Genomic DNA, 12399 nt, shown 5'->3' on the forward strand with positions numbered 1-12399 from the left:
GGCGCCCCTCACCCAAGCCTTCTACTTCCTGCGCATCGCTACCCATCAGGACGCTCCAGGGTCTTTCCTGGAACTCAGTTCTCTGTGCTCACGTGGTCTTCGTTCTCTGCCCAAGATCCCACCAGAGGCAGCAACTGATGCTGTTTTGCCACTGACCTGGCACCCAGATGTTTGTGGGAGGTGCCAAGAGACTTGTTGGCTGGGGGCAGGCACCCGTCGCGCGGGACTGAAGCCACAGTCTGCATCCCTTCCCTCGCTTCCCCCTAAGTGACCTCTCCTTCCCAGCGTTCCTGAGCGACGCGGAAGCCGCGCTCAGGCAGTTTTCCAGCTGTGACTCCTTGCCTCGGTGTTCTGCAGGGAGAGACGCTGTCACTTTGCATTTGCTGCCTTTTTTCCCAACCACTTCGGGCGAAACATTTTGTTAAAAAATGCAGTTTTTTCCCCCCTAGAGTGACTGTTGGGTGGGTGCCAGAGGTATTTAAGTGCCCTCGGATTGAACTGTACAATCTCATTATATAACTTACAGTCAGTTCAGAGGAGGAACAAGAGAAGCCCCACAGCTTCAGCCGTTGAGACGTGGGCTTCGCCTTGTGCCCAGGATGCTTGGGGCGTCTCGCCATAGATGCGTCCCCTTCTGCAGTAATGAGGTCCCTCTTCTTCCTGTTTTATTGGCAGCAAACCCTGGGTAACAGGAACACAGAAATGCCTGCAGCCCTGTCGTAATAAAGTCATTTTCGGGGCTGTAACTGTGCCAGGAGCTTCCAGGAGCTAAATTGGTGTCTGATTATGTTCTGCTTTCTGAGTTCCCTTCTTCTCAATTAACACACACTTGTTAGGACTGCGACTGTGATGGCTCCCGACACACTGCTTTCCAGTAGTAGTTTTGGGGGATGGTCTCCCATGGAGCTCAGGAGGGATCAGGACTCTTTGGTGTTGGGATGCAGAGGGGACGTGGGGGAGAGGCAGGGCCGTTGGGGCATCCTCTGGGAAACGCCTGTGGTTGGAATGCTTGAACCTCAGCAGCTGCCTCCTTCTCAGAGCCTCTCCCCACCTCGCCCAGCCTTCTCCCCAACACATGCCAAAGTCAAGTCACAGGGCTTGCCTCCTCTTTCTAGCAGATGCTACTTAATGTTTTGTAAAGTGTCAGGGGAGGTCACAGTGCTCAAATGACTTTGAATCATGTGGCATACATCATCCTTACCTTTAATCTCAAAGTTAGAAAAACAACAAACAAGCCAACCTAAGCACTTAGATTCAAAGTTCTGGGAAACTTAAAGGCTCATAGTTCAGTACTTTTATGTGTTGGTTGAAAATAGGAGAATCTTAAAAACCTGAGCAACTTTTGAAGGCCTGGTAACCAAATGTTTACATGGATGTAAGAGAGAGAGAGAGGTGGGTAGATAGATGGATATACAGGTGGATGGATGCATGGGTGGAGAGATAGGTATATGATAGTTAACAGAATCAGATTAAAACTGTAATTGAATGTGTGTGTGTGTGTGTGTGTGGATGACATTTGACACCACTAGGAATTATAGCACAGCATTTTCTTTCCAGCAAATGAATGCTCACTGTAGTTAAATATCCAGGTGGAGGGAAGGAAGTCAAGGAAAACTTCCTGGGCCTTTTTGTTTCCTTGTTCGTTTTTAATTGAATGAGCTTTGGGAATGAACGTTCTTGGTCTCTCAGGGTTTCTAGATTGTTTAAAAGGAGTGATGTGGGGAGGCTGGTGAAGGTTGTGACTCTGACTTTCTGGGGACAGGAATCACTTACCAAGCAGAGTGAGATAAAGTTCTTTCCTTGGGGCCATTAACAAGACAATTTGCAGTCATTGCCTTGAATAATTTGAATATCTAGAGACTGTACACCCAGAACTTAGGGCTTCTGAATCTTTGTAAGATTTGCCCCTGGCTCTCCCTACATTATTTATTTCTTGTGTTTGGTTTTTTACCTTTAAATTTTTTAGATTTTAAATAAAACCTTTCGTAGGTTCAAAATGATTGAAAAGAGCTCTGTGAAAGATGGGCTTGCCCTTTTTCTTAATCATTTTGATCCTGTGGGATAATATCCATGAAAGCATTTAGTTCTCACGCCATTAACTTCATTTTTTAGAAATGACTTTGCGCCCGTGGCTTGGCATGAGACAGGACTTGCTTGGCTCACATTCCCCCACCCCGTCTCTCTTTTCTGGCAGGGGAGCAGCAACACGCGTCTGCCCTGTGCCCTGCCCTCCTCTCGCCAAGCTCTCTGTCTCCTGCAAGTGTCTGACTCTCCTGTTCCTGAAAGCTGGGAACATTATAAAGAGCAGACATGAGCTCCGTTCCCTGGGTCCTGCTGCTCACGTACAGTAATGATGGATGGGGCGCATCAACACCAACCCAGATGACCCCACGTTGTGCTTGTTGTGATTCAGGGCTGGTGTTCCCTTCCTGGGCTTCCCTGTGGCTCAGTGGTGAAGAATCCACCTGCCAATCCAGGAGACGCAGTTTTCATCCCTGGGTCGGGAAGATCCCCGGGCAAAGGAAATAGCCATCCTTTCCTCCTTTTTGCCTAGAAATCCCATGGACAGAGGAGCCTGGTGGGCTATGGTCCACAGGGTCGCAAAGAGCTGGACACGACGGAGTGAATAAACAACAGCAACAGGTTGCCACAAGGTGGCTTCTCTCTCCCCAGGAGAGCAGGCTGTGTATGCGTGTGTGTTTACCTGCGAGGAATTCCTGGACGTATCGCTGACTCTGAGACGTCTCTCAGTGCAGTCATAAATGAATGCATCCTTAGACCAGAACATTTCTGAATACACACAGAAGCCAGTGGTCCTCTCAGATGCTTTGGGGCATCCTGATGTTTGCCTGTTACAAGGCAAGATTCCCTCTGCCCAGGAACTTACTCCGGAAGTGGAGGGAAGCGTGAGGGAACAACGCCCAGCCATTAAATGTCAATGCCTACTGCAAAATTTGGTTTTGAAGAACCTCTAAGAGCTGAACCCGCAGAGGAAAACCTCAGAATACAGGGAGAGTCAGGAGCTACCAGATATTTTGGTCTCCCTGAGCCTTCTTGAAATAGGAAGGAAGGGGGCAGGGCACAATTTTTAAAAGAATGACATAGCCCAAGGGCATAATATAAATTAATTAGAATCAAATGGGTCCAAGATGGCAGACAAGTTAAACTTCAGCTGGACCTGGTTCCTCAATCAGCAAGCTGAGCAACACACCTAGGGGTGCCTTGACACTTCCAAGGCACTGTCAAAAGTCCAAAAATTAGGTGGTGGCCCAGTTCCTGAAAATTTTCACCCCTCCCCCAAAATAGTTGGCATAATCCTCCCACTTAATTGCCTATGAAATTACCCAGCCCATAAAAACTAAGCCCGCCACTTTCAAGGCCACCGCACTCACCCTCTGCGGTGGCCCACACTCTTGTCTCTGGAGTGTGTTTCTCTCTGAACAAATCTACTTCTTACCTATCACTTTTTCTCTCACTGAATTCTTTCTGTGATGAGACATCAGGAACCTGAGCTTCATTAGGTCCTGAAACCACATCTGTGACCTCAGTTGGAAGCCCGTGGGTTTTGGCTATATTTACGTTCCAGTCTGAAGTAAACAGTTTCACTCTGACGTGGGTCAGCCAGCTTATCCATGCATCATCCACCCATCCGTCCACCCATCCGTCTGTCCGCCCACCTATATCCATCATTTCCTTCTTTTCCTGTGGCTAATACCTAGTGAACATCTGTGACGTGCCAGATGTCAATTAGGCATTGCAGCCAGGGGTGAATAAACAGGTCCATTCGGGAACAGGCTGGAGGGCTTTTCTGTCCTTGAGTGCAATGCCTGCGGTGCCCAGTGTGGACAGGGTCACCAGGGATGCAGAGCGGAGCCCACTTACAACCCCTTCCCCACCTCATGACCCCCCTCCTGACAGACAGGACTTGCTTGTCAGTTCCCTTGAGCCAGGCTGAAGCCCCTCACTCCAGACTAGTAGGCACCCTGCTCCTGCTGTGTGATCGCCTGGCTTAGCTGAGATATCTTTCATAATCACTGACTGAAAGCAGATTGTTCTGCAGAAGCTTCTAATGTGATTTTCGTATTTGTCTCCCTTAGCTTGATATGTATCAGAAATAACTCATGAATTACAACAGATAGAAAATATTCTTACCTAAAAGCCTCTGTGTATGTTTCTTTTTGCCTGGTTAGTTGACTTATCTTCAGGTGGACTTGGGGCATGGCTAAGATTTTAATTCCATCAAGTGTGAAACGTAGGATATAATGATGGTTCTGTAAAGGTGATGTGGCCTTTGATACCTGTAGCCTGAGTGGCTCGCCTTTGTCGACAGCATTGATGATGCTCTTGTTTGATCATCCCTTCAGTTTTGCCCTGATATGCCATGTTATTTGTTTCTTTGTCCTGGCTTTTTAAAAAATTTATGCAGAGTCTAAATTATAGAATCTCTCTCAGCACCGCTCTTTCTCAGCTGTCAGTTCATTAAAAAGTTTTTGTTCAGCTTTCATATTATTTCAGCGTGGCATCTTTTTTTTTTTCCCCCAGTCATTTTGAGCAATATCTTTATTTAACTAGCTGAAATTGTTCCAGGGCTTAATTAGAAGTAGCATATTGCAACTCTTTGGGTGCTATCTTGAGGCACAATAATTAGCCCTGTAATAATAATGCACGTCTAAGTGAACTTGTTATTGTCATGGAGGGCTGGAGAGAGGGGCTTTCTGAAGCCTCGTAAAGGCCCTGGGGTACTCCAGTGAACAGCCAAGTTCTGAAGCCAAAGGAAAAGTTGAGCAGAAAAACAAAACGTTCAAGGCCATAAGCCTAGTGTTTTTGCATTGTGTGACACACACCCCCCCCCCCCCCCCGTGACAGGAAGTCATTTTACCCCACTGGCACTGGAGGCAGTCTTCAGGTTGCTGGGGTCAGTGCAGGGCACACCCACAGATGCTATCTGAGCACAGTTGCCAGGGGTCACCTGGGCCAGGGAGCGTTGTACTTCTGAGGGCTGAACATGACGTGGGCTGAGGCCCAAGACTGGGGGCTGGTTAGGGTTGCTAGGCGACCTGTCTATACACGCTTCCTTCGTGGCTCAGATGGCAAAGTCTGCCTGCAAAGCGGGAGACCGGGGTTCCATCCCTGGGTGGGGAGGATCCCCTGGAGAAGGGAATGGTAACCCACTCCGGTATTCTTGCCTGGAGGATTCCATAGACAGAGGAGCCTAGCAGGCTGTAGTCTGTGTGGTTGCAAAGAGTTGGACATGACTGAGCAATTAACAGTTTCACTTTTTTTTTCTATCTTGAATATAGTGGTTTTGTCCTGCTCCTCGATTAATTTATCAGGATCCTTCAATACCCTGTATTCAGCTCCCCCCACGGCCACCCCCACTCAATAAATTACAGCATTCATCAAGGAGAGCTGTTTTTCCAGTTTCCCTGGGCATTCTGTAATGGCAGAGTCCGGCCACCCTGTGGCCATGCTCCTGGTCCCAGACAAGCCAGCATCTCCATGCCCCTCTGTGAGTAGTCACTTACAATACCAGATCCGACTTTCTTGATTTTGTCCTAACATCCTCAGGGAAGGATCCTAGTAACTCTGGCTACGTTTTTCTTCAGCCACGAAGACAGCAAGCACCAGCACAGGCCGCTTGCCACACTTGTTTGGTCGTGGATCCCCCGATGGGTCTCTCAACGAAATGACGTCTGCACATCCTCTTTCTTGGAGCTTGTGCCAGAGAAATCTGCATGACAGCGAGTGTTGGGCAGGAGGTGGTGGTGGCAGGTGGTGATGGGGACCTCCTTAAAGCCCCAGGTGGCCCTGTCCTCTCCCTGTCCTGCCGAGCTAACTGGCCTTTAGTGGCTCTGGGACTGTCCAGGCTGGGGACCTTTTCCAGGCATGCATAGCTCAGGAGATCCTATTATCAGCGTCAGTTCCTAGTAAGGAACCTGGATTTCCCTTACACTCTGTGGCTGCTTCCTGCTGTCTAAATAGAGGGAGGATAATGAAGTTTATTATCTGTGACCTGATGCTCGCTGCTCTTGCATCCTACCTTTGTGCAGAGGGAGAAGGGTCATTTAAAAAGAAGGATGTGGACGAAGCTTTGTTGTAAACACTCTTCAGAACAATGAGACAAATCTACTGAACAAGCTTGTGAAAGGCTGAGCACTGAGTCACTTACATCCTTGAGTTGCATATTTCATCACGGAAAAGTAAAAGTCAGGGTATGGAAGGATGTGATATTTTGTTCTGCGTGCTCACAGTGGTACCGCATTGGTGAATGGATGTATTCAAATTCCTGCTGAAACTCTTGTCAAATGACTCTCATATCTACTACAGCTTTTTTTAAAAATTTATTTAAATTAGTAAACAGTGACTAAAGCTAGCATTTGGCAGACACATGATACTGAGGTCAGCCATACTTCTGAGCTTCCGTGATTTTTCACCTGTTGATAGAAAAGACATGTTGCTGCTGCATCAGTAAATTAAGGAAATGTTGCACCCGTCGAGTCATCACCTTACAGCTGTCCAAGGCGGTAAGCCCTGAGGGCACCCAGGATGAGAAAGCACGGGACTCTGGCCCCAGAGAGCTGAGGTGTAGATCAAAGCAATGGTTTCCTTGATCCCAGACTCACATCTTCCTATCTATAGAAAAACCGATAAATTCCTTAAGTTGGGATAATCAAGTTTCCTTTAAGTAACAGTAATCTTCTGAAGTTCTGACTACTTGATCTTCATTGCAAAACTCCTGTGTATCCCAGCTCCTCCTTTACATCTTCTGAGCAGTCTCTCAGAGCAATGTGAGATGCTATGTTCCAGGCTTCAGTCCTCATTTTTTTCTGCCAAATGAAACATGATTCTCACCTTTTTCAGATTGTTCTGCATTTTTTTCCAGTCTACATACCAAGTCAATCCAAGCCAGATCGTGTGTAACAGCACTTTTGAATGCTTAACTTTAAAAAGCCAGCTAAGCAAAGACCAATTTTATAATACAACAATAATATATTGTGACTCGAGAATAAGATTTAATTTGCACCTCTTCTTTAAAAAAAAAAATAGGTTTTTTTTTTTAGTGATATTTTTCATATGTTACTTTCAGACTCTGTTATTTTGGTCTGTTTCTTTTCTTCTGCGTGTGCTAGTTTCCTTGATTAATTTGAAGAACATCTGCATATAATTCTCTGGGCTTTGCACTGGCAAAACTTCGCAGCTTTTCACAGGACTTAGAGAGTTCACTTGCCAGACAGTCTCAGATTGTAGCTAATTGAAATGCCAAACCTCCAAAGGTGCCAGAGCAGAAGTGTGTAATTATGTAATTTTCTCTTGATCTTTCAGAGTCTTCCTGCGAGCAATTAATCAGTATGCAGATATGCTGAACAAAAAATTTCTGGATCAAGCCAACTTTGAGCTGCAGGTGAGAAAAGGGGTAGACACAACCTTTGTTGGGAAATCATGTTAAAATAAATTGCTGGTCTGAGCCCATATCTTATATTTCTAATCCTAGAACTTAATCGGTTTCCCATTTAAGGTGTGGAAATGGAATTTACAATACGTGCTACTGGAACGCGAGGATTGAAAATGATGCCTTTGGGGTATTTGCTCAATTTAGCGAGGAAGGAGATGGAGCTGTTTCAGAGAGAAAGTCTTGAATCAGAGTGACAAGTTAGGGACTCTCTGAGCAGGGAGGCGGCCGTGTCTCAGTCGACCTGGCTGCCAAGATCGTCTCAGGCCATCCTAATGTGATGAGAATCAGCCCGGGAGGCACCGTGTGTCTGCATCACTGAGCCCAGCTTGTGCGTAGAACTCGATTTTCCCCTGATATATTCCCTGCCGGCTTTGTGCTGCCTGAAGTGGCCCTTCGCAGGCAAAAGATCCCAGCCCCTCAACAGCCCTTGGCTGTGGTGAGCTGATCCTCCCATCCAGGCCCTCCTCCTCCAGTGCTTCTGGATTGCGTGTGTATGCGTGGGCATGTGTGTGTGATTTAACTGATCAATTGATTTTTGCCTGGCATGATTTCTTACTATGCATCTATTATTTGGGACTCTCATTTCCACTGAATTTCAGGTATATTTCTGCTAATCATGTTATTATTTAGTTTCATGTTGTTATTATTTAGTTTCATTTACTAAAGTTTGCAAATCAAAGCATCTAGGTGCAAACAGGTTTTTAGTTTCCTGGGTAGGACTGTTCATGGAGAAAGAACCTGAACTACTTTAGGTACACCCAGAGGGTGGTCTTACTCAAACCTGGGTTCAGTTCCGTTCAGTCGCTCAGTCCTGTCCAACTCTTTGCGACCCCATGAATCGCAGCACACCAGGCCTCCCTGTCCATCACCAACTCCCAAAGTTCACTCAGACTCACATCCATCGAGTCAGTGATGCCATCCAGCCATGTCATCCTCTGTCGTCCCCTTCTCCTCCTGCCCTCAATCCCTCCCAGCATCAGAGTCTTTTTCCAATGAGTCAGCTCTTTGCATGAGGTGGCCAAAGTACTGGAGTTTCAGCTTTAGCATCATTCCTTCCAAAGAAATCCCAGGGCTGATCTCCTTCCGAATGGACTGGTTGGATCTCCTTGCAGTCCAAGGGACTCTCAAGAGTCTTCTCCAACACCACAGTTCAAAAGCATCAATTCTTCGGCGCTCAGCCTTCTTTTCAGTCCAACTCTCACATCCATACATGACCACTGGAAAAACGATAGCCTTGACTAGATGGACCTTAGTCTGCAAAGTAATGTCTCTGCTTTTGAATATGCTATGTAGGTTGGTCATAACTTTTCTTCCCAAGAGTAAGCGTCTTTTAATTTCATGGCTGCAGTTACCATCTGCAGTGATTTTGGAGAGCAAAAAAATAAAATTTGCCACTGTTTCCACTGTTTCCCCTTTTATTTGCCATGAAGTGATGGGACTGGATGCCATGATCTTCGTTTTCTTAATGTTGAGCTTTAAGCCAACTTTTTCACTCTCCTCTTTCACTTTCATCAAGAGGCTCTTTAGTTCCTCTTTGCTTTCTGCCATAAGGGTGGTGTCATCTGCATATCTGAGGTTATTGATATTTCTCCCGGCAATCTTGATTCTAGATTGTCTTTCTTCCAGCCCAGCATTTCTCATGATGTACTCTGCATATAAGTTAAATAAGCAGGGTGACAATATACAGCCTTGACGTACTCCTTTTCCTATTTGGAACCAGTCTGTTGTTCCATGTCCAGTTCTAACTGTTGCTTCCTGACTTGATACAGATTTCTCAAGAGGCAGGTCAGGTGGTCTGGTATTCCCATCTCTTTCAGAATTTTCCACAGTTGATTGTGATCCACATAGTCAAAGGCTTTGGCATAGTCAATAAAGCAGAAATAGGTGTTTTTCTGGAACTCTCTTGCTTTTTTGATGATCCAGTAGTTGTTGGCTATTTGATCTCTGGTTCCTCTGCCTTTTCTAAAACCAGCTTGAGCATCAGGAAGTTCACGGTTCACATATTGCTGAAGCCTGGCTTGGAGAATTTTGAGCACTACTTTACTAGCATGTGAGATGAGTGCAATTGTGCAGTAGTTTGAGCATTCTTTGGCATTGCCTTTCTTTGGATTTGGAATGAAAACTGACCTTTTCCAGTCCTGTGGCCACTGCTGAGTTTTCCAAATTTGCTGGCGTATTGAGTGCAGCACTTTCACAGCATCATCTTTTAGGATTTGAAATAGCTCAACTGGAATTCCATCACCTCCACTAGCTTTGTTAGTAGCGATGCTTTCTAAGGCCCACTTGACTTCACTTTCTAGGATGTCTGGCTCTAGATGAGTGATCACACCGTCGTGATTATCCAGGTCGTGAAGATCTTTTTTGTGCAGTTCTTCTGTGTATTCTTGCCACCTCTTCTTAATATCTTCTGCTTCTGTTAGGTCCATACCATTTCTGTCCTTTATCGAGCCCATCTTTGCATGAAATGTTCCCTTGGTATCTCTAATTTTCTTGAAGAGATCTCTAGTCTTTCCCATTCTGTTCTTTTCCTCTATTTCTTTGCATTGATCACTGAAGAAGGCTTTCTTATCTCTTCTTGCTATTCTCTGGAACTCTGCATTCAGATGCTTATATCTTTCCTGTGCTCCTTTGCTTTTCGCCTCTCTTTTCACAGCTATTTGTAAGGCCTCCCCAGACAGCCATTTTGCTTTTTTGCATTTCTTTTCCATGGGGATGGCCTTGATCCCTGTCTCCTGTACAATGTTACGAACCTCATTCCATAGTTCATCAGGCACTCTATCTATCAGATCTAGGCCCTTAAATCTATTTCTCACTTCCGCTGTATAATCATAAGGGATTTGATTTAGGTCGTACCTAAATGGTCTAGCGGTTTTCCCTACTTTCTTCAATTTAAGTCTGAATTTGGCAATAAGGGGTTCCTGGGTTAACAGATAACAAAAAATAACAGATAACAAAAATTAGGCACCCATCTACTCTCCTGTTCGCCTTGTCTTCTGAAAACTTAGAGCTAAATGTGATACTCGTTATTAGATTAAGTTCTTAGGTGCCTGTGCCCTTATTTCTTATATCATTTTTTTAATTTCAATTTTTTTAACTTTTTATTTTGTACTGGAGTGTAGCCAATTAACAAACAATATTGTGATGAATTCAGGTAAACAGCAAAGGGACTCAGGTGTACAGATTAACGTGTCCGTTCTCCCCCAAAACCCCTCCCATCCTGGCTGCCCCGTGACATTGAGTAGAGTTCCCTGTGCGGCATACAGTAGGTACTTGTTGGTTATCCATTTTAAATACAGCAGTGTGTACCTATTTATCCCATACTCTCCCTTCCCCCCATCCTCTCCTCAGCAACCATAAGCTCATTCTCAAAAGCTTGAATCTGTTTCTGTTTTTTAAGTAAATTCATTTGTATCATTTTATTAAATTAAAAATGTTTCATCAGTATTATAGTATATAAGTATGTAGTAATATATCAGGTACTGTGTACCTAAAAATATTACTATTTTTCAGTTTAAAACTTTTTATCTTTTTTCTGCTTAATGTTTGTTATCACGTCCTAATACACAGATACATTCTTGTGAAATATTTGTGCAGTGTAAGTCAATCCATTGAATAAAATAGGAAAGCTCCCTTCCCATTTTTTCACCTTTTTCTCCCTCTGCTGGGTAGCTTTTTTTTTTAATGTCAACAAATATTTATTCATTGCTTAGAATTTACCAAATAGTATTTTTTTAAACTTAGAGTACAGTAAAGCGTCTGCCTGCCATGCAGGAGACCTGGGTTCGATCCCTGGGTTGGGAAGATCCCCTTGAGAAGGAAATGGCAATCCACTCCAGTACCCTTGCCTGGAAATTTTCATGGATGGAGGAATCTGGTAGGCTATAGTCCATGGGATCGCAAAGAGTTGGACACGACTGAGCGACTTCACTTTGTATAGTTGCTTTGCAATGTTACATTAGTTTTCTGCCATACAATGAAGTGCATCAGCTGTGTGCTGTGTGCTAAGTCACTTCGGTTATGTCCAACACGTTATGACCCCATGGACTATAGCCCAGCAGGTTCCTCTGTTCATGGGATTCTCCAGGCCAGAATACTGGAGTGGGTTGCCATGCCCTCCTCCAGGGATCTTCCTAACCAGGACTCGCACCCGTGTCTCTTCTGTCTCCTGCACTGGCAGGTGGGTTCTTTTCCACTAGTCCCACCTGGGAAGTCCAGCTGTATGGTGGTGTTGTTCAGCCGCTAGATCATGTCCAACTCTTTATGACCCATGGACTGCAGCTTGCCAGGCTTCCCGTCACCATCTCCTGAATGAGTTTGCTCAAAGTCATGTCCATTGTGTCCACGATGCCTTCCAACCATCTCATCTTTTGTTGTGTCCTTCTCCTCCTGCCTTCAGTCTTTCTAGGCATCAGGATCTTTTCCAATGAGTCGTCTCTTTGCATCAGTTGGCTGAAGTATTGGAGCTTCAACATCAGCATGAGCCCTTCCAATGAATATTAGCTATATATATATATATATATATATATATATATATATATATATATATATGAGGGCTTCCCTGGTGGCTCAGACGGTAAAGAGTCTGCCTACAATGCAGGAGACCCGGGTTCGATCAGGGAAGATCTCCTAGAGAGGGAAATGGCAACCCACTCCAGTACTCTTGCCTGGAAAATCCCATGGACGGAGGAGCCTGGTAGGCTACAGTCCGTGGGGTCGCAGAGAGTCGGACATGACTGAACAACTTCACTTCACTTCATATATATACACATATATATACATACATATATATATATATATACACACACACATGTGAAAAGAAAGTGAGAGTGTTTGTTGCTCAGTTGTGTCCAACTTTTTGTGACGCCATGGGACTGTAGCCTGCCAGACTCATCTGTCCAAGGGATTCTCCAGGCAAGAATCCTGGCATCAGTAGTTATTCCCTTCTC

The 12399-nt window shown here is 45.1% G+C and overlaps 1 protein-coding gene across 2 annotated transcripts in view; it reads left to right on the forward strand.

Annotated features, from left to right (window-relative positions):
• DOCK1 (dedicator of cytokinesis 1) overlaps positions 1 to 12399 on the forward strand; it is a 568995-nt gene that overhangs the window by 435340 nt on the left and 121256 nt on the right. For both annotated transcript variants that reach the window (XM_069566865.1, XM_069566866.1), the window contains exon 30: positions 7324 to 7402. In XM_069566865.1, the coding sequence (XP_069422966.1) occupies positions 7324 to 7402 (79 nt within the window). The remainder of the gene's footprint in view (positions 1 to 7323; positions 7403 to 12399) is intronic.

This window comes from Ovis canadensis, chromosome 22 (assembly GCF_042477335.2).
Source record: "Ovis canadensis isolate MfBH-ARS-UI-01 breed Bighorn chromosome 22, ARS-UI_OviCan_v2, whole genome shotgun sequence".
Taxonomy (NCBI): domain Eukaryota; kingdom Metazoa; phylum Chordata; class Mammalia; order Artiodactyla; family Bovidae; genus Ovis; species Ovis canadensis.